This window comes from Mytilus edulis, chromosome 8 (genome assembly GCF_963676685.1).
Source record: "Mytilus edulis chromosome 8, xbMytEdul2.2, whole genome shotgun sequence".
NCBI classification, from domain to species: Eukaryota; Metazoa; Mollusca; class Bivalvia; order Mytilida; family Mytilidae; genus Mytilus; species Mytilus edulis.
In genome coordinates, this window is record NC_092351.1 from 71611853 (window position 1) to 71633962 (window position 22110).

General features: G+C 30.9%; 1 protein-coding gene and 1 long non-coding RNA gene across 4 annotated transcripts in view; both read right to left on the reverse strand.

The window, feature by feature from the left end:
* Positions 1-409: 409 nt before the first annotated feature.
* LOC139486201 (uncharacterized) overlaps positions 410-22110 on the reverse strand; it is a 51801-nt gene continuing 30100 nt past the window's right edge. Inside the window, exons 7-9 of the mRNA XM_071270990.1 lie at positions 7504-7907; positions 2491-2708; positions 410-1884 (exon numbers count right to left, since the gene is read on the reverse strand). Coding sequence (XP_071127091.1) covers positions 1738-1884; positions 2491-2708; positions 7504-7907 — 769 coding nt within the window. The 3' untranslated portion in view covers positions 410-1737. The remainder of the gene's footprint in view (positions 1885-2490; positions 2709-7503; positions 7908-22110) is intronic.
* LOC139486204 (uncharacterized) overlaps positions 10119-22110 on the reverse strand; it is a 31048-nt gene continuing 19056 nt past the window's right edge. For all 3 annotated transcript variants that reach the window (XR_011655507.1, XR_011655505.1, XR_011655506.1), the window contains exons 2-3: positions 11438-11643; positions 10119-10432 (exon numbers count right to left, since the gene is read on the reverse strand). This is a non-coding gene — a long non-coding RNA (uncharacterized lncRNA). The remainder of the gene's footprint in view (positions 10433-11437; positions 11644-22110) is intronic.

The following is a 22110-nucleotide window of genomic DNA, read 5'->3' on the forward strand; positions in this document are numbered from 1 at the left end:
GTTGTTATCAAACAGTTATAGTTTAGTTTATATGTATGTATGCGTTTGTTCTTGAGGCAGATCTGTGTTTCTGTTGTTCCTTTGCTTACCTCTTATGTAAATAAGAACAGGTATATGTGTGTCTGATGATGGAAATGTTCGAATTATCGTAACCATAGTTCCGTTCATATCCTCGAATAGTATTTACCTTATTAGACTTATCATCGGGTTTGTACCTAATTTCTATCCAGGTATCTATGATGAGTTTTTTCACATTGTCAACACGATGGGTGCCACATGTAGATCAGGATGTGCATAACCTCCGAGAGCACATGACATCAGCCTCGGTTTTTGATTGTGTGGCATAACGTTTGTACCTTTTCGCCATCGTATTTTTGTAATTACGTTGACGCCTGGACTGATTCGGGTGTGTCTTTTCTGTGTTAAACTTTAATAGCATTATGCATTCGGGTTTAGTTTTCTGTAATTAGTTAATACTTCAGTTTCATTATGTATATCTCTTTCATATTCATTTGTTAAAATTTACTGTTTGCAATAGCATGAGTTGTTCTATATAATAAGGATGTTCTTATCCTGGGCATAAAAACAATGCCGTATTTGGCAAAACCTTTTCAACTTTTGATCTTCAGTGCTGTACAACTTTGTACCTTTTTCACTTTCGATCTTTTATATCTGGGCGTTATGTATTCGGGTTTAGTTTTCTGTAATTAGTTAATACTTCAGTTTCTTTATGTATATCTCTTTCATATTCATTTGATAAAATTTACTGTTTGCAATTGCATGAATTGTTCTATATAATAAGAATGTTCTTATCCCGGGCATAAAAACAATGCCGTATTTGGCGAAACCTTTTCAACTTTTGATCTCCAGTGCTGTACAACTTTGTACTTTTTTCACTTTCGATCTTTTATATCTGGGCGTCACTTGTAAGTCCTGTGTGGACAAGGCGCGTTTTTGGCGTATTGAATTTTAAACCTGATGCTTTTTGTTATCTATTAATCATGTTTTTCTTTGTCTAATATGTTCTCCTATTTATTTGTATTGTAGTCTTGTAATATTATGTTGTCATTTCAATGTTATATTTAACTTTGCCATTAAAGTGCGAGGTTTGGCATGCCACAAAACCAGGTTCAACCCACCACTTTTATTCCCCTTTAAAAGTGTCCTGTACCAAGTCAGGAAGATGGCCATTGTTATATTATTGTTCGTTTCTGTGTGTGTTGCATTTTAACGTTGAGTCGTTTGTGTTTTCTCTTATTTTTGAGATATTGAGATAAGACGTGGCACGGTACTTGTCTATCCCAAATTCATGTATTTGGTTTTCATGTTATATTTGTTATTCTCGTGGTGTTTTGTCTGATGCTTGGTCCGTTTCTGTGTGTGTTACGTTTCGGTGTTATGTCGTTGTTCTCCTCTTATATTTAATGCGTTTCCCTCGGTTTTAGTTTGTTACCCCGATTTTGTTTTTTGTCCATGGATTTATGAGTTTTGAACAGCGGTATACTACTGTTGCCTTTATTTGATTACGTTCGTATTGCTCTAACCTAATATTTTTGTGTTGTGATTTGTGTACTCATTTTATTTGTTTTCTCGTTTTTCAGTTTTGTTCCAAAGCATTGCCAGTTTGATTTCAACTTATGAGTTTTAATTTCCCTTTAAAATCTTTCGATTCTCTTTCATAATGATATCTTTGGATCTTTGGATACTAGGTTACTTTGTTTATTTTTTTGTGCTACGTTATCTAATATTCCAAAGCCAAAAATTGAACATTCCAATCAAAACAACGATAACACCAACAAACATATCAACAGGATTCAGCTTCAAAAGCGGGTGAAGTTTTGAAGAAGTGTCTTTTACAGAGTCCATAGGCTCAGGTGTCAACACCTGAAATAAATATGCAATGATACAACTAAACAGCTTTTAACGGATATAGCTTAACGTTAATTTAGTGACTCCAGGTGTGTGATTGAGTGGTTTGTACAAATAGTAGCTGAGTTTATAAAATGTAAGTCAAATTCTGTTTTCATAGTTTTCGTTTAACTCGAAATCGAAAAACTGATGATACCAAACAGTAAGTTTATTGAAATACTAATACGTCCGTGTTTTTGTCTTTGTCATAGGACTTGGTTTATTTGCATTGTTGCAATCCCGGTCCCGTTATCTCCGTCTTCTCTATTCCTTCAGATTAGCGCTATTAGAGCTCGGAGAAATTGTCAACATAGAAAATATCGATTATTAAAATCCATTACATTAATGCAAAAATGCATTAATTTTGAATATTGTTTTTAATTCTGTCATTTTTTTTCTTCTATATCTGCCACTTATTTGTTTTTATGTATTTATCAAATCAAAATATGTTGTAACGAATTGTAACTTATCTTTTATCAGTAACGATCTATACTCTTCTTATCTAGTACTAAATATTCATTCTACCTGATATAATTGTATATAATATGCCAGGTTTAACAATAATCAAATTCAAAATCTTACCACTTCTAAAAATCGCAAAACAGGTATATCCACAAATGGTATTGTTGTGTCCCTGTAGTTCAAGGAAGGGACAACATCTGGACAATAATTCTTTATTCTAGCAAATCGTGTTTCTGAAATTCCTAACTTTGTCAAAAATTGTCTTTCTTTTTCAGCAACTTTTGGATCATTGGAACTGTATTTATCCATGTGAGTAAACACTCCATAAACGGTAATATCTGTGAAATACGAAAATATGTAGTTTCGTGTCAGTGAATAGGCTTTAAAATACAAAATATAGATATCTTATATGAAAACGTCCTTTTTGCAGGATTTATATTTAATCATTTAAGTACGTATTTGTCAGTTAAAAAATCACGTCTGATGGTATTTACATACTATTGTGTTATCAATAATAACTACAACAGTGTTACAGTGAAAAGATTTCTCCACCAGCTTGGACAATTCCAAACAAAATTAATGACGATTTCATTCTACTAGGAAGTCTAAATGAAACAGGACCAGAGTGCGTTTCGTCTACTTGTGACTCATCAGTGACGCTACGTTTAATATAATACCAGTTGTAATTAGGATGATTGACAAAAAATTTTAATTTTTTTTTTAAAGACCTTTGGTTCAAATTTACAAGATTGGCTTATGTAAAGATTGATTTTTTCAATCCTACCACTTTTTGCGCCTTAATTAAGTTGAGCGATTTGAACCTGGTGTTGTTTATGGTTAGCATATTTTTAAAGGATGATTTATAAGTTAATGATGAGGTACCAATCCCTGTTATTCCTTTATAAATCTCTCCTATTACCAAACATGTAATTTGATTAAGAAATAAGTGATGCAATAAGTTATGAAAGGCACCAGGATTATAATTTAGTACGCCAGACGCCCGTTTCGTCTACATAAGACCCACCAGTGACGCTCAGATCCAAATCCTTATAAAGCCAAACAAGTACAAATTTGAAGAGCATTGAGAACCCCAAATTCCAAAAAATTGTGCCAAATACAGCTTAGGTAATCTATTCCTGGGATAAGAACATCCTTACTATTTTGAACAATTTATAGTTTTGTTTTTGGAAATTTATAAAAATTACCATATAATTAATATTCATGTCAACACCGAAGTGCTGACTACTGGCTGGTGAAACCCTCGGTGACGAAACGTCCACCAGCAGTGGCATAGACCCAGTGGTGTAAAACCTTATTGTAGTTTAAACATGGGTAGGATTTACATTCGTGATTATTTTTGACAGAGCAATTATTTCGATTCTGATTAGTACAATTAAGGTAATTTCTATGTCCGATGTGTATAAATTTTGAGCGTTTGTGTATGCTCTTCCACGAACCGCCCTTTTTTGTTTCTAAATAAGCTGACGACTGGCACTGGATTTTCAGAGAGAGGAGTTTTTAACAGACAGCAGGATGGTAGTCGTATTCTTGGTCAAATATGTCAATTTCCAATTGCAGCACATTATAGTCGTAATAAATAAATAAGTTACACCATGTGCATCTTTTGAGAGTTTGGAAGTGTTCTAAGTTGATGAATCATATTAAATGCATGCCAATTTGATAAAATTCATTATTCTGCAGTAGTCAATTTACGCATGTGCAAACAAATGTTATGGGAGTTAGTTCTTGGTTTATTCACAAAGCGAAAGAAGCACGTCATATAAAGATGTCCTACCTACAATATGTTAAAGAAAATTGTATTCTGTTTTAAGTACAAAGTTTAATATAATATTGTTTACTACTTAATTTGCATGTCTTAATCATATCAATTTGTTTCAGTTAAGAAATCCCTTGTACAATGATGCCACATCTACTTATTTGAAGGCACATTTTATGCTATTCGAGAAGTTGGGTTTTTTGGTTTTTTTTATAAAATGAATCTTTTATTGCACATTTCTCTACTGTTTTACAACTTACTCGACTCAAAGCATTAAGTCAGTATCCCTGTAAATTAGTTACTGTTTAACCCGGGAGATTCTACAGTAAAATTTATATCTATTAAATATTGTTAGTTATAGGCGAGTGACTTATTTCAAAAAGACGCTTAGTTAACGAATTTAATGCACCCACCTAACACACGGCTGTATTATTATATCATTCGAAAGCTAATAATCTGTACTTTCTGTTTTGCCCGTCGTAAAAAAAATCGTACGGTGCGTTTTCTGTAAAATCAAGGTCAAATGTCACCAAAAAACATTCCATTTTTTGCGATTACTAAATAAAAAGCAATTTTCTAATTCTTGTACCATAAAATTTTCCAAGGGATAAGAAATTTATATAACACGATACTTTATTTGAAAATCAAACAAAAAATAATAGGTTACATGGGCAATATTTCCGAAAAAATTGAAATTCATCACAAAACCTAAAAAAAAATTGTTCCAATATATCTTGGGGATTGATATTTTTATGCTAAAATAATAGATAAATGTACATGTTTTAGGTCAAAGAATATTTGTTCTGTAAGATGCAATTATTAATTATTGTTCATAGAAAAGCCTTCTATTGAAGTGTTTGCAGTTGCCCTAAAATCTGCCATCTGCAAATAGCAATCATTTTGTTATTCTATGTTGAGATAGAACATCGCTAATTGTCAATATCAGGGAGGAGAATGATTTTTCATAATAAAAAGAAAGAGTATGTAAAGTTCGAAAAGAATATGTACGAGCTAATTGAGGTAAAAATATGTTTTTTACGCAGTCAAACTTATTTACTTTTTGTGATCATGTTTAAATTCAAACATGACTTTGCGACTAAATCGTAGACAACATTGAAATAAGTAACCTTGTTTAGAAACACTTGGTTGTCTAAAGCGGGATGTAAACGAATTAAATATAATGCTGCTGCTTCTTATTTAGTTTAAAATCGTGTTAGACATATTAAATGTGTTTAGAAGTTTAATCTCTTTAATTATTTGAATAAAAGATGCTTTGAGTATTTTCAACATAAGCTTTTAAAAAACAAATGCAGGTAATTCTGTATGTTAAACACTATAAGATGTTGTGAAATAAAAAAAATGAAAAAGTTGAATACCCTTCCTGACCTCATAAGATCATTCGTTGTTTTATGCAGTGATCGTTTTCATGCTGTGCTGTGTTTTGTGGACTGTTGTTCGTCTCTTGGACTTTTATTTTATTTGGTTCATGGTTTTAGTTAAGTTTATTTGATTCATGGTTTCGATGTTGATTGTCCCTTTGGTATTATTTTACGTTAAAGCCATTAACTTGCAGTAATAAAGGAGATTCACGCAAGGAGACAAATATCCGCGAAAATAACTGCATTTGCTCACAATGATATATATAGAACCAAACCGTTATCTAGAAACATTAATCTACAATGATCTACAATTTTTTAAACTTTTACTACTTGAAGTTGAAGAGTGAAGAAATATATCAAATGGACATCAAACTCATAATTGAAAACGAACTGACAAAGCCGGGGAAAAAACGAACATGACAAGCAACAGTATACAACACACAACATATAAAACTACAGATTGAGTAACACACACCCTCCAAAAATATTTCAGTTAAAATTAGGGGCTTCCAAAGAGTAATCAGATCATATTCCACATGTGACACACGTCTTGTGGCTCATGTAATTCCTACCTCGGTGCCAAGCCTTATTCGGTAGGTGACATTCAAGGCAGAGAAAACGGTTTATCGGTAATTCGTATATTTTCCCTTTAATTTTACTGCCTAATATTTTCGAGTATCAACGTACTGGTTGTATCACTGAAAATATTAGGCAATACATTGTGTGACGTCATAATTATCGATGAACAGAATAATAGGTAGTTTCGTTTTTGATACTGACTGTATCATGTGGAATATCTAAACTCGCCCTAACGGGCTCGTCTAGATATTCCACATGATAAAGTCAGTATCAAAAACGAAACTACCTATTATTCTATATATCTTGGTTACGTCGATTGCAACTTATTAGAAGAGGGACGAAAGATACCAAAGGAACAGTCAAACTCATAAATCTAAAACAAACTGACAACGCCATGGCTAAAACTGAAAAAGACAAACAGAAAAATAATAGTACACATGACACAACATAGAAAACTAAAGAATAAACAACACGAACCCCACCAAAAACTAGGGGTGATCTCAGGTGCTCCGGAAGGGTAAGCAGATCCTGCTCCACATGTGGCACCCGTCGTGTTGATTATGTGATTACAAATCCGGTAAATAGTCTAATTCGGTAGGTCACATTCATGAAAGGGAAGGGGATTGTAGTTACGACGTAAGGAACATATCCGATATCATTTGTGAAACGACGGTTATTCCATAACGGTCAACCAACTCGTGATGGCGTCCGTAAAATTTACGAAGGGATGATTTCAACTTCACCATTTGGAACTCTTGGTTTAATAGCTTCCTTGTGAGCAGTAACCCTCTATCAAGAAAATCATGATAGGAAATGCAAGCACGGGAATATCGTATCAATTGGGAATCATAATTTCAAGTTAAGTATGATTAGCATAATCTGAACATAAGAGGGAAAATCTCAGCCACGTTATCGGGATGGGTCAGTTACAATACACAGTCGAATAGAGAATGCAAGCTGTTTAATATTGTGCTATTGAAATTTGCAGTTACAGCATTTTAGAATCATTCTTAATTAAGGGAAAATCTCACTTATGAAGAACTCAGATAGTTTTTCTGGGTTACGCTTTAGTCTTGTGATTTTGACTCTTTGGTTATATCAGCTCGTCAGCGTTGGTAGCAGGTAATGCTCTTTCAAAGACGAATTGGCCTCGATAATCACTGCAGATATGTCAATTATCAAACGTTAATCAGGTGCTATGACATTGGTATAATCAATGCAATTTGCACTATTTCAATCATTAATGAAGTTTTATTTTGGCTATGGTATGTTGGTTTTTTTCCCTTTTTGTTTCGATTGATGGAATTTATTGGCTTGGTATCTTCTCTCCTTTTGTTTTAAACAAAAAAGTATCTGACAAAAATTATAGCAAAGATTATTTAAACATGTTAAACTAACCTCGTTCTCTGCTGGATACATCAATTATATTTTCGAACAAATCCATTGGTAAAGGAACATCAGGATTAGCTGAACAAACAACTATAAGTCTGTTTACCTTGCCCACCCTCTTTCGTTTCGGAATCAGTAAGAAGTCTAGCATTTTACATTTTACATTCTCGAATTTAGAAATTAATCCGAGGTATCGTTCTCCTAAATATTTTTCTTTTAGATCTGTTATTCCTTTATTTCTACCAAATGAAACCATATCTGAGAGTTTCTCCTCGTCATCTATTGTACCACTGAGAACTATGTTTAGCATTTCCTTTGTCAAGAGTGAGTTGTCATCTTCAAAACCTGTCATGTCCACAAACGTTGGCATTAGTGTATCATCTTGTTTACTATAGTAGTGCTTTTTTAAATAACTGCAAGAAAGATTTATTGTTATTTCCGTAAGTGCAAAGAAATTCAATGCGAATGGGATGTACTTTGAACAAGGTATTAAATAAAACTGGAAATCAACATCAATTCTAGAAAACCTCCATTTCTTCTTACCTCTTAATTTCATGGTGTTAGTTCAATTATTTTTTAATTTGATGTAATTACCTTTTTTTTCTGTTTAGTTGTTTTTTTTCATATTCAACCTATTAATTATGTTTTACATACATATTGTGCATTATAACTTACCTTAGGAAATAAATTGCAAAACTTGATAGTATGGCTTAACCTTTTCATGATTTGTAAACATGAAAACTTAGAAACTAAGCTTACTCCATGCATGCATGGACGAAGGTAACTAACGTTAACTTAGTCCATGCATGCATGGACTAACACAACAGACTTAGTCCATGCATGCATGCACTAAGGCAACTAACCCTAACTTAGTCCATGCTTGCATGGACTAACACAACAGACTTAGTCCATGCATGCATGGACGAAGGCAACCAAGGCTAACTTAGTCCATGATTGCAAGGACGAAGGCAACTAAAATTAACTTTTTTAAAGTTTAAAAAATTTATAAATGCAAAATATTTCAAAAAAATCAAATTTTTCAAAAATTAAAAAAAAAAAAAAATATTCTAAAAAAAATTTCTTTTAAAAATAAATGAAAAAAACATGAAAAATTTACAAAATTATTTTTTTCCAAAATGCTGAAAAAAGTTTAAATTCCTTTTTTTTTCAAAATTACACAAAAAGAAGAAAAAAATTGTTAATTATCACCACCAGATATAGGTACCCTTGGATATAGGTATAAATACCACATGAGAATATTCACGTCTGCCAAAAGATTGGAATGTGTTCACATTTCATTTCAATGGTAAAAACTCTTCACTGAACAGATCAGTTGGAGACGGTCAGTTGGAGGTGATTTGTTTAACATAACCTGGACAGTAGCTGCAATTAGTTCCTGAAAGTTCCTAATCATTTAGTAGTGGTAAGTGTTATTTTAGTTTGTTGTTATTATATCTGTAATAAACATGTTTTGTTGCACTATGATTTTTGCCTTTGTCTCAATAGCAGCTAACTTTTTGTATATATTGTACATGTACATGCATTTAGTCGTCAAATCATCAAACCAACAATGTAAGATCTGTAAATTTGCTTTCACAAATTTTTTGTTCTTTCCATGCTACTGAGATATTGTGACACCAAATCTGTACAATTTTTAAACACCAGAGAAGAGCAGATGATTTAAACACTTTTGTGTAATCCAGCATTATATAAGATGTTTTTGTGTCTAATGTTATTATTGCAGTTTGAGCATTCAAAAACATGTTCATTATGTCCACTGGTTGTGTTTGGTTGCTGTCTGCCATATTAAATGGATTTCCTTTTTTTGTTATTTGCTTAAATTTGTCTATTAGCTTTCTCTTTTGAAATTAAATAAAAACAGTTCACAAATTAAGTGTGCTGGGCTTATTTTAATTAACCTTCATCAGAAACATACTAACAAAAATTTGAAAGCAAAGGATGTAGATACCATTATCTTGGGACTTAATAAGCCCATGTATAACGATCTTTAAATTCAGGCTTTTGCTCATTGTTGAAGACTTCAGGTGAACTGTACTTGTTTACATCAGTGCCCTACTATGCAGGGCTAGTAGTTGTCTCAATTGCAATCATTCAATGTATCCTTGCTTTTGTATCATTTAAAGACTTCAATTCTTTAATCATTTCAGTTAACACATTTTAATTTCAAAACATTCAACAGATATTTCCAACTAACAAATTTTGTAAACAACAGATATAATTGGTAACTGGTAATTATTTTACAGTCAATATGTTTTTATATTTATCAAGAGGCATCATAATCATGTTCATTAAATTCTTTCCTTGTCAGACTGTTACTGATCTCAATTAAAACCAGTGAAAATTGCAAGTAGCTTTTGGTTTCTAGTAGTACTATTTTGATAAGATGTGTAATTTTTCGTCATTTCTTTTGATGTTCTGTCATATCCAGTCAGACTATTTCACATGTTGAACTTTACTCACAATTATATTTCATCTGTAAATGCTAAATTATGCAACTTCTAATGCAGGGAGACATGAGGGTTTAATACTAATTTTTTAAATGTATAACTAGTTTTTATCTAATACAGTATATTTTTTAATATCAAAATAAAAATAACTAAAACTGAGTATTTAATAACAATATTTATTTGCAATTTTTTTCGTTATCTAACTTCAGTTTGCCTCAACTAAATGTTATGAAACTTATAAATCTAGGAAATTTGTAGAACATATTGTTGTTAATTGACCATGTTGATTTGCCATAATTTATCACATTCACACATATTCATTGCAAAAACATCTTCTTTTTCATAAGTGTCTACAAGAGCTTGTGTTTCTGTATCTTTTCTTTAAAGAATCATCATGATAGCTTCTGTTCCCTTCACATTCGAGACATAAATGAGATCTTCAGGAAAATATCTACTCCTTATATCTTAATCTGAAAAAACAAAACAAAAAATATGCTTTGACATAGTTTGACATATTTTTACAAGATTGTACATACTGAATTCAGAAATGTCTTGCCTGCTTTATGGTCATGATTGAACTTTCTGTTGCATGTTTCAATCTGAAGAATATACCACAATTAGTTCCTAAAACATATACACATGACTAAATTTTTCTTCCAACATGATTTTTATTTATTTACTAATCAAGGTGAGAGTAGACAATGAAAAGTAGATAAACATATATAGATTACCGTAGCTTCTCAACTTTAATTTGATATCAACAAAATGTATTGTGGCAATTTCTCAAATATCAGTGGTGGATCCAAGGGGAGGGTTCCGGTGGTTGAAACCCCCCTTTTTTTGAGACGATCAATGCACTTGAATGGAGACATATAGTTTGAACCCCCCCTTTAGAAATGTCTGGATTCACCCCTGAATATAATACAGGTTACCCAATCATCACAGTTGGTTGACCATTATGGATAAACCATTTCACAGATGATATCGGATGTTTCTTACTTCGTACCTACAATCCCCTTTCCTTTTCATGAATGTGACCTACCGAAATAGACTATATACCAAGTTTGTAATAACATGTGCAACACGAAGGGTGCCACATGTGGAGCAGGATCTGCTTACCCTTCAGGAGACCCTGAGATCAACCCCAATTTTGGTGGGGTTTGTGTGGCTCAGTTTTTAGTTTTTAATGTTGTTTCTAGTGTACTATTAATTGTCTGTTTGTCTTTTTCCCTTTAAGCCATGGCGTTGTCAGTTTATTTTCGATTTATGAGTTTGAATGTTGCTATGGTATATTTCACCCCTCTTATTTTTAACAGGAGGTTTTAAAATAAGCTGTAATTAGCAATGGATGTTAGTAGCCATTTAATTCTTTTAAATTAAAACTAGTCTGAAGTACTGAACCATGTTTGATTGAAATATTTGTAGATGCTATAATGACACACTTCTTCAAACATCAGTAACAGTTATAATCATACCTTTGCTGACTTCAGCATTTGGTTATGTCTTCAGTTTCTTTTCTCATCTGTCATAGTATCAATATTATATATGTAGCATACCACCATCTTGATGCATTCTGTATTACAAATAGTTACAACAGTTTTATCGTAGCAATCTTTTGGTGTTTTTTTTTATCAGGAACTACATGTTCTATATTCTGGAAATCTTACAATGCATGGAAAAGCTGAAATTATAAATTAGGTAAATAAATTTAAATTAATATGAAACGACACAATCAGCTTTATTAATGATAAATGTGTACTAAGTTTCAAATTGATTGGACTTTAACTTCATCAAAAACTACCTTGACTAAAAAAACTTTAACCTGAAACTGAGGGAACACTTTTAATTTCTATGTTCAGTGAACCATAAAAATGGGGTCAAAAGTCTTTAATTTTGTTTGTTTTAAAATAAGAAAGATCATGTCATAAGGAACATTTGTAGTAAGTTTCAAGTTGATTGGACTTCAGCTTCATCAAAAACTATCTTGACCAAAAACATTAACCTGAAGTGGGAAGAATGGATGGACAGACAAACTTCAGACGAAAGGACGCACAGACTAGAAAACATAATGCTTCTCTACTATTGTTGGTAGAGCATACAAATTCATAAAAGAACTAGCAAAAAAAGGCACCAACAAAAAGAAACAAATCTAAAGTAATTGTCCATTAACCAGGAAACCCTTGTTTTCCCCCTTTTGTTGCTCCTAATTCATAAACAGATTGAGTCATAACTCCAATATTCCAACCCTAACTATCCTTTGGAGTTTTGTGGTGTGGAAACTTCAGGCAATTCTATAAACTGTTCTACAAATTATTGTCTGGACAATAGAAAATTGATTATTTGGGCCCCTTTTATACCCCTTTTTCCTACACCAAAGGGACCATAAATTAACCCCCAAATCAATCCAAACCTTCCTTTTTGTGGTTTCAAACTTCAAAGATTTATATTTACTTATGCTAAAACTATTGGCATTTTTAATTAAACTTAAGTTATTGGCAAATTTCCAATGGATTTTATTAATACCGAAGTTATATATGTTGGTAAATTTCAAAATCACATCTTTAAGGTGGTACAGTACTACCTGTGACTTTATCTTATTAATGGTGGCCATAAAAAATATGTTCACCATGGTGGCCCTATATGTTCATCATCATACCCCCTGTTGCTTTTTTAATACACAAGGTATTACTCAAAAACTAGTCGAGGATAAAGGGAAATCTTGAATGCATTGAAGTGTTAAAATTATATAACTTACAGGTCAGGTGTCTCAGGTAAAATATACATGTATGTGTTTGTCAAATTTAATAACTGTGATTATTAAAAATTCAAAAATAAAATGAAACAATAAAACTAGTTGAACAAACAGCTTAATTAAAAAATAATTGTCTCCTGACTATTAGTTTTGATATTATACCTTTTAAATAATTTTTGATCAATTTAAGTTATTTTTTATATTAAGTCTATTTTTTGGTAGTGAAGAATAAATGAATCTCATTTTCAAATTTATATACTGCAAACATTTACAATGCCTGCCTTTTTCTATTGACAAGGTGTTTCTCAAATTAATTTTCTAAAATCAAAATGTTTATTATTGTAGATAGACTGATCTTAACATATGATTAATATTGTCTTTAGGACTTACGCTAAATAAAATTTACACAATTCATTATTTCTTTATTGAATAAAATATTTATAAGTATTAGAAATATTCAGTACAGCAAAATTTGATAATATTTTTATTGTCATATGATATTTTAAACATGATCCATGTTTTAGAGGTTAAGCATTTCTTTTACTTTTTGTTCTTGGGTTAGAGACATTTTTTAATGAGAAGGTAAATAATTTTCAAATAGATTTATATCTCAAAGTTCCCTTACAGAAAAATAAGGCTTCTTGCAAATATTTGCGGCAATGTTGCTGCAAATAGTTGCGGCAATATTGCTGCAAATATTCATTTTTCGTATGCAAATTAGTTTTCTTGCAAACAGTTGCTGCAACATTGCCGCAACAAATTGCGGCAATATTGCTGCAAATGTTTGCGGGAAAATCAGTAGCTGTGATTGTTGCAGCAATATTGCGGCAAGTTCATTAGCTGCAATGTTGCAGCAATATTGCAGGAAAATTAATTTCTTGCAATATTGCGGCAATATTGCAGCAAATCTTTCAACAATTCAGGTGTAAAATTTGAATTAAAAACTAAAAATTTAAAAATATATGTTTTAATAAAAAAAAAAAAGATTGTCTCTGTCCTCTATAGGTTGTCGTGTTACATCTGTGTAGCTTTTAGTTCTGTTTCTCTGTACGTCTCACTGTCCTTAAAGTTGAATTTTCTGATTTCAAAAATACTGCAAAATAAAAGTTGAAGAATTTTAATTAGTAGACATAAAAAAAATAACTAAAATTATTAAGATATACAGATATAAGTTACTACTATATAATTTAATTGTGGATGTAACGTGTCTTCTGATTGGCTGACGTTATTTTGTTATCAGCCCATATACATAATTTAGTCATGTGACCGTGATGTCATCAACGTTTTTTCATAGTTTTTTACGGTTTAAAATGGAATTTAGAATTAAATTATAAGAAATGACTGTAATATTTTTTCTGTCTATTCAAAATAACATAAAAAATTTGGTGCTCACTGTTAAATGACTTGCTATGCATGAATTTGTTTCACTTAAAGGGTCAATGTCTAAAAGTGATTAAGTCCTTCTAGAAATTGCATATAACTATTGAATACATTTAACCTCATGCCAGTACTAGGTTGTTATTGTTTTTTTGAATATTTGTTTTTCATTGAACTATAACATAATTGGTCTTGTCTATTCTTTAAAATGTTAATTTTTGTGATTAGTTGTGTATATATATATGAAAGCTATACATTGTTGCCATTTGTTGACAAACCTCTTATTGGCAGTTAAATCACAGATCTCTAATTTAATACCAAACTGCTTTTATTAGAAGATTTCTTGTTTCAATTTAAGTAATGTTATTTCTAAAACATACAGTAATAAAAAGATTTAAAAAAATCTCTCCTGTCTTACACAATTTTGATAATATTCATGTGCATAAATCTATTGTATACTACTTTTGCCAACTCCATTAAATTAAGAAGACTCTTTATTTATCACTATTTGAACTGTTAAAGAGCATGCACTTATTCAAAATGGTGGACATTCAAATCCATTGTACTTACCAAAAGATGTTGTCCAAATTGTGTGTAAACACAAATCTTCCTGAATCCAAGAGTCATGTCAACTGAAGGCTATCATCTGCACTACCCAGTGTCAATAGAATCAATTGGAACTTTTGGATCTAACATGTCTAAATCCATTGTAAAATTCATATTACTTTGTTCCTGATAGAAGACATCTTTGTTTGTTGTATGCATGTTCATGTCCAGTTCAAATTTTGAATATATGTTGATCAAGGTTGCTTAGGGTATTGTTTCAATGTGATCCCTTTGAAATTTGCCCATAATTATAAATATCAATTGCCTAAATCTTGAATATTTGTTATTTATTATAATAAAAAATAATTATAAATACATTTTTTTTATCTTTGGTGTTATAAGCTATAATGGAAATATATACAAAGAAGAAATGCTCTGCCCTTAATTTGGCCTCAAACTCTGTGTACATTAATTTATGGTACTTCCTGTCTTTACCACTACACAGAGATAAATGAAAACCAGATGGGCATGGCACATTACATTTCTATCACCAGCTCATATTACTAATTGAGATGAGAAAGATAATTTGTGTATAAATAATTTTAAAATAATGATACTAGAAATTAAACTGCAGATGAGGCTAAATTCATTTGATGGAAAATATTATAATTAAAAATATTGTTCAAAGAAAAATGTCACAAAAAAGTGACAAAAAGGCATAATAATACATATAGAACAAAAATTATTATGACTCAATTATTTAGATTAAATTTGTTGAAATAAATACCAAAGTATTCTTTCCTTACAAAATATCATATAATTGTGATAAACGTGCAGTTTAGGAATTCTTTATAAGCATTAATTGTTATTTGAAGATTATTTCAAATAAATTATTCAAATATCCAGATATATCTGAGTAAAATAAAGTATGACCATAACAAATTTAGATAATTTGAAGTAATTCCATAATCGAATGTTCAAAGAAACCATATGTTGTGTATTATTTGAACCTTAAATCTTTAAAAAAAAAAAGTCATATGTAATATTTTAAAATGCTTGAAATATTGGTGCATTACTACATGTCTGACATTATTAAAGAAACTTTTCTTGCAAAGTTGTTGCAAATAGTCATTCCTTAAATAATAAAAGAAAAGGTTCCTGCAACTTTCTGGCAAACAAATTCTTTCTTGCAACATTGCAGCAAACTTGCTGCAATTTTCTTGCAAACAAATTTTGTTGCAGTAACATTGCGGGAATATTGCAGGTAGCTGCAACAACCTGCAACTTTCTTGCAAACACTTCTTGCAAACAAATTTGTTTGCCGCAATATTGCCGCTATATTGTTGCAATATTGCAGCAAACTTTTCATTTCTGTAAGGGTTGTTTTGTTATTTTTACAATCAAGGAATAGGTGTTCTTCATTGACCTACAAGAGGCACAGTTTACACATTCTATCCTTTCTAGGAATTTTATATTGTCCACTATTTTCTATTTCTAAATTATGACCAAAAATTCTCTACCTTAATTGACACAATCAAGTTAACTTGACAGTTTTTACCATAAGTTATTATTTTTAGATTTTTCTTTAAATTCATTTTTTATTAAGGACTTTAAAAGTCTTAATTCATTCAAGTCACTGCAATTATTAACGTTATCTAAAAGGCCTAGGTTGATTGAAATATTCTTTGTAAATGTATACCAAGAATATGTATCATGCCAGTCCAGCACTATCGACAATATAATACACTGAAAAAAAATGATTTAATTAATAGACCATTAAAGTGTCACCATCTTTAGAAGTGCACTTTATTTTTTTCTGGAGAGTCCGACAAATTTTGAAAGAAATTAACCAAACTGAAGATAACATATATAATAAGTTTCAAGACAATTTCTTTAAATAATTTCTTTTCATATGATTCACTTGATTCAGATATATAAGAACATTTTTCATTAACATGATTAGCATTTTTAATGAACATTTATCAAAATTTTATGATAACTAGGTGGACATTTGGAAAATAAGTCTTTTCGATGATTGTTTGTGCACAACTCTTGTTTTGAGATTTGAAGAAAATTTAGATAAACAAAATTAGTTTTTTCCTAAACCATATAATGGTACTTGTAGTTGTTATCAAAATCTATTGTAAAAGGATTGATATTGAATCCTCTTATTTTGTTAAGAAACCAAATTGTTTAATTACTTTCATTTTTTTTATTTAAAATATCACTTCATTATTATTAGTTATTATTAATAGTAATAACTCATTTAATAATGTTAACAAACAATTGAATACAATGTACATCATGTACATTTATATAAACCTTTTATTTAAAAAAACAATTATTAAAAGTCTGTTTATCATGTTTATTTCAAATGCTAGTCAATAACTTTGGCTTTGACTTTTTGACATTTCGACTCAAGATTCTTACTAAGAAGAAATTAAAAGAATAAGAAACAAAACAGTAAGAAACAAAACAAACAAAAATGAAAAAAAAAAACAATTAAAAAATAAAAAATTTAAATAACATTAAAGACAAAAAATAATAATAAATTAACAGAGTAAAACAATACTTTATTCTACATTTTCAAAAAAAGGTGAAATGTCAATTTTAAAAGAAACCCAAGTTACCTGTACAGGTAAATTTTAATGAAACATACCAGCTGAAAACTTCAACCCTGATTGATTTTAACAGGTAACATAATTAGATAAAAAATCTGCCCATGATTTATGACCCCCAATAAATGGCCAACATCTCAAGATTGAATACCCCAATAAATGTTCACCATTGGATGTTGACCATGCAAGAGGGTGGACATAACTAAGAGGAAGTCACAGGCTGTACTGTACCCAACACTTGAACTAAAATTAATTTGGCTCGTTTAATTTTCTTAAAATTTTGACAAAGTATTTACTTTGACCCTTTGACAAAAATATAAAAATTTAAATTTTTTTGAACCAACCGTTTTATCAGAAAAATTACACTGGTTATATAGCAGTTTGACAAACACTCATTTTGATCATTGAAAAGCTTAATATCCCTTTAACAACACAACGTAATTAAAACGTTTAGCTGACTTTACAGAGTTATCTCCCTGTAGTGTTAGGTACCACCTTAAAAGTTGTGTGAAATAATTCAAATATAACTTTTGGATTACCTCCCTTACACAGCTTTCAAATTGTCTTGACTATCCTTTAACCAGAAAAATAATTGTTTTTCATCTTTTTTGCCCCTTATTCATAAATGGTTTTATCTATACCCTCAGCCAATCCTAACGATCCCATAGTAGTATAGAGCATTGGGGTATAATTTCAGAAAGATCATACACTTTTACACAAGTCATTAACTTAAAACTACAAAAATGCTTGTGTTTGGCCCATCATTCTTGACTGTTTGCCCCATAACCCTAAAAATAAATTCCAACCTTCTTCAAATCTTATAATATTTAACATTGTGGTACAATTTCAGAGGAATTGAAATACTTATACACAACTTATTGTCCTGAAACTAGATAAATGCTTGTTTTGGTCCCCTTATCCTAAACCTTAGGGACCATAACCCCCAATATCAATCCCAAGCTTCCTTTTGTTGTTTTAAACATTGTGTTAAAATTCTATTCATTTCTATTAACATGATTAACTTATACTAAAGTTATTATCTGGAAACCATCCGTCTTTGAACGATGCTCAGCTGACCACAAAGACGATGTGATACCAATATAATTATATGATTGCAAAAATTTTATGGTTGTATAAAAAGGTATTCTAGACTTTAAACTAGAGGCTCTAAAGAACCTGTGTCGCTCACCTTGGTCTACATGTATGTGAATATTAAACAAAGGAAGCAGATGGATTCATGACAAAATTGTGTTTTGGTGATGGTGATGTGTTTGTACATCTTACTTTACTGAACATTCTTGCTGCTTAAAATTATCTCTATATATATTAAACTTGACCCAGTAGTTTTAGTGGAAAATGTTAGTAAAAATTTACAAATTTTATGAAAATTGTTAACAAGAGGCTGTCACAACGACAGCAAACCGGATTTATTAATATTTATTTGTGTCCTGGCAATATCACAAGAACCATAACTGATGAATGGTGAAAGTGAAAATCGTTAATATCAAATTTGACCTCCATTTTGTCATCAGTATCAACATATTAAAATTTGAAAAGCTTAGATTGAATGGTTCATGAGTAAATGCAACAACGTGAATGGAAACGCCATTTTACAATCTTTCAAGAACCATAACGCCTGAACGGTAAAAGTCAAAATCGTCATTATTGAAGTTGACCTCTATTTTGTCATCAGTAACAACATATAAAAATTTCAAAAGCTTTGGTTGAATGGTTCATGAGAAAATGCACGGACACGACTGGAAACACCATTTTTCAATCTTTCAAGAACCATAACTCCTGAACGGTAAAAGTCAAAAATCGTCATTATTTAACTTGACCTCTATTTTGTCATCAGTTACAACATATTAAAATTTGGGAAGCTTTGGTAGAACAGTTCATGCGTAAATGCACGGATACAACTGGAAACTCCATTTTTCAATCTTTCAAGAACCATAACTCCTGAACGGTAAAGATCAAAATCGTCATTATTGAACTTGACCTCCATTTTGTCATCAGTAACAACATATTAAAATTTGGGAAGCTTTGGTAGAACAGTTCATGCGTAAATGCACGGACACGACTGAAAACTTCATTTTTCAATCTTTCAAGAACCATAACTCCTGAACGGTAAAAGTCAAAATCGCCATTATTGAACTTGACCTTCATTTAGTTGTCAGTAACAACATATTAAAATTTCAAAAGCTTTGGCTGAACGGTTCATGAGTTAATGCACGGACAACATTTGATTGCCGCCCGCCCGACTGCCCGACCGCCCGGCCGTACATCCCCAAATCAATAACCGACATTTTTGTCACAAAAATCCGGTTAAAAATTGACTATAAAGGACAATAACTCCATAGGGGATTAATTGACCTTGTTGACCATTTCGGTCATGTTGACTTATTTGTAAATCTTTCTTTGCTGAACATTATTGCTGTTTACAGTTTATCTCTATCTATAATAATATTAAAGATAAAAACCAAAAACAGCAAAATTTCCTTAAAATTACTAATTCAGGGGCAGCAACCCAACAATGGGTTGTCTGATTCATCTGAAAATTTCAGGTCAGATAGATCTTCACCTGTTAAACAATTATACCAATTATACCCTTGTCAGATATATGTTCTAAATGCTTTGGTTTTTGAGTTATAAGCCAAAAACTGTATTTTACCCCTATGTTCTATTTTTAGCCATGGCGGCCATCTTGGCTGGTTGGCCGGGTCATCTGACATATTTTTTAAACAAGATACTACAATGATAATTGTGGCCAAGTTTGGTTTAATTTGGCCCAGTAGTTTCAGAGTTCTAGAAGATTTTTGTAAAGGTAACAACGCCGGATGCAAAGTGATGGGAAAAGCTCACTAGGCCCTTTGGGCTAGGTGAGCTAAATATTACTTTTTTCTAGTTTATAACTGATCAGTGAAGGCAATATCATATATACCCAATAAATCATCAAATTCGAAACATATTTCTATGTTGATTAAAATGAAGCTTTTTATTATTTGATGCAAATTTTATGTTCGGAGAGCATTTTCCAGTATTCATTTAGGAATTACTTGATCATCAAAAAAGTGGTGTTTAAAATATAATACAGGGGACTCATATTCATTTTAACTTTATTTCGTGCTGCTTCTTTTGATTTTACACAGTTAAGATGGCTCAGACTTATTCAAAGTCTCTATCAGAATGCCGTATTATTTTAATCTTTACAAAGAGTACCTCAAATTTGTCGAAAAAAAATAGGGGTTCCAGACCATTTAAGCTCAAAATTTTACTTTCAAAATAGGTACAAGCATGTTAAAGGGACCATTTTCAATAAAATGAAAATAGAGGTGCTGACATATTTTTATGGAATATCAAATAAAAACTGTCTGTGACACCTCAGGTGTGACCTGGTCCAAATCTGTAATGTACAAAGCTGAAATATAGCTTCAAATATTAAGCAAATACAAGGACTTATATACATGTATGCGTCCCTGGCAAATACAAGGGTCACCAATAAGGAAAAATAAAAATTTTGCCTTAAAACCCAAATTTTGGCGGGAAAATGGTGAAATTGGGTGAAATGTCAATTTGAGCCTTTAGCAGACCTGTACAGAAATTGCTAACAAAACCACATAGAAGCACATTTCAGAGATTCAAGTAAGAATTGTATAGCTTAAAATTTATAAAAAAAACATAAATATTTAAAAGTTTATAGGAAAGGTAATTGTTCAATAACATTGTAAATTATTCTCACTGATTTTTGTGATAATTGTCTTTTGATGGATCAATAATAAAAAAACAAACTTTTTGTTTTGATTTATAAGCTAGTAGTCAGCTTGGAATTAATAAAAACAATGATGTCATGGATGTACGAACTGTAAATCACGAAAACAGGAATTTAATACAAGGATTTACAAGTTCGTTTAAAATTACATTTTGTATATATTCTGAGACTTGTATTAAAAAACAAATTATTTTGTTAAAAAATACCAATGAAGATAAATTAATACATTGTACTCCAGTGTTCTAGCTACTATCATGACAGTGACTAAGCAAATAGATAATAAATTGGTTGTGGCAATACAAAAATTCAGCAAATTTTTCAACAAACTTTAACATGTAATGTTCAAATAATTAACATTATGCAACTGGAGTACAAAAAAAAAATCAGAGCAAATTGATCCAGGGCGAACAAGTACAAGTGTGAGTGATAAATTTGTCCTGGTAAAATATGTCAGGACTCAGGACGGACAAATATTACTATATAGTATAAAAAGTCCATGGTTACAGAATTTACTAGTATATATTTAGTCCGATATTAGTTATATATGTCCCCAGACTAATTTTCCTAGGTAATCATGTCCTATAAAATCCTATAAAAGATTCAATTACTTGCATTTGCAAATTTAAATCTTATGTTTTAGTAATGTTTAAGAGTCACATAGTTAAATTTTTGATAAAATTTATGTCCCCAGACTATTAATTTTCCCACAAAGTCATGTCCATGTCATTAGACATGTTAGAAGTCCTAGGTTTAAATGTCTATGCCTTTAATTTTTAAAAGTGAATATGAATGTAATATGTTTTAACATTGTTATAGACAAAACGAAAGAGTTGTGTATCAATCTGTTACAGCTAATTTCCTAAAGCATGTAGAGCAAGACTTAAGTTAGCTTGCTTGCTTTGTATTTAAATTATACACTCATTAGGATAATATCCAATTAAATTCAAATATTAAATATACAGGTTAAACTATGCCTATATATATTATATAAAGATGACCATCATGTCAATCATATTAGCAAAGCTTGTATAAACAATTATACAAACAAAGAAGGCAAGCCAACCAAAGTTTTGCATTACATGCATT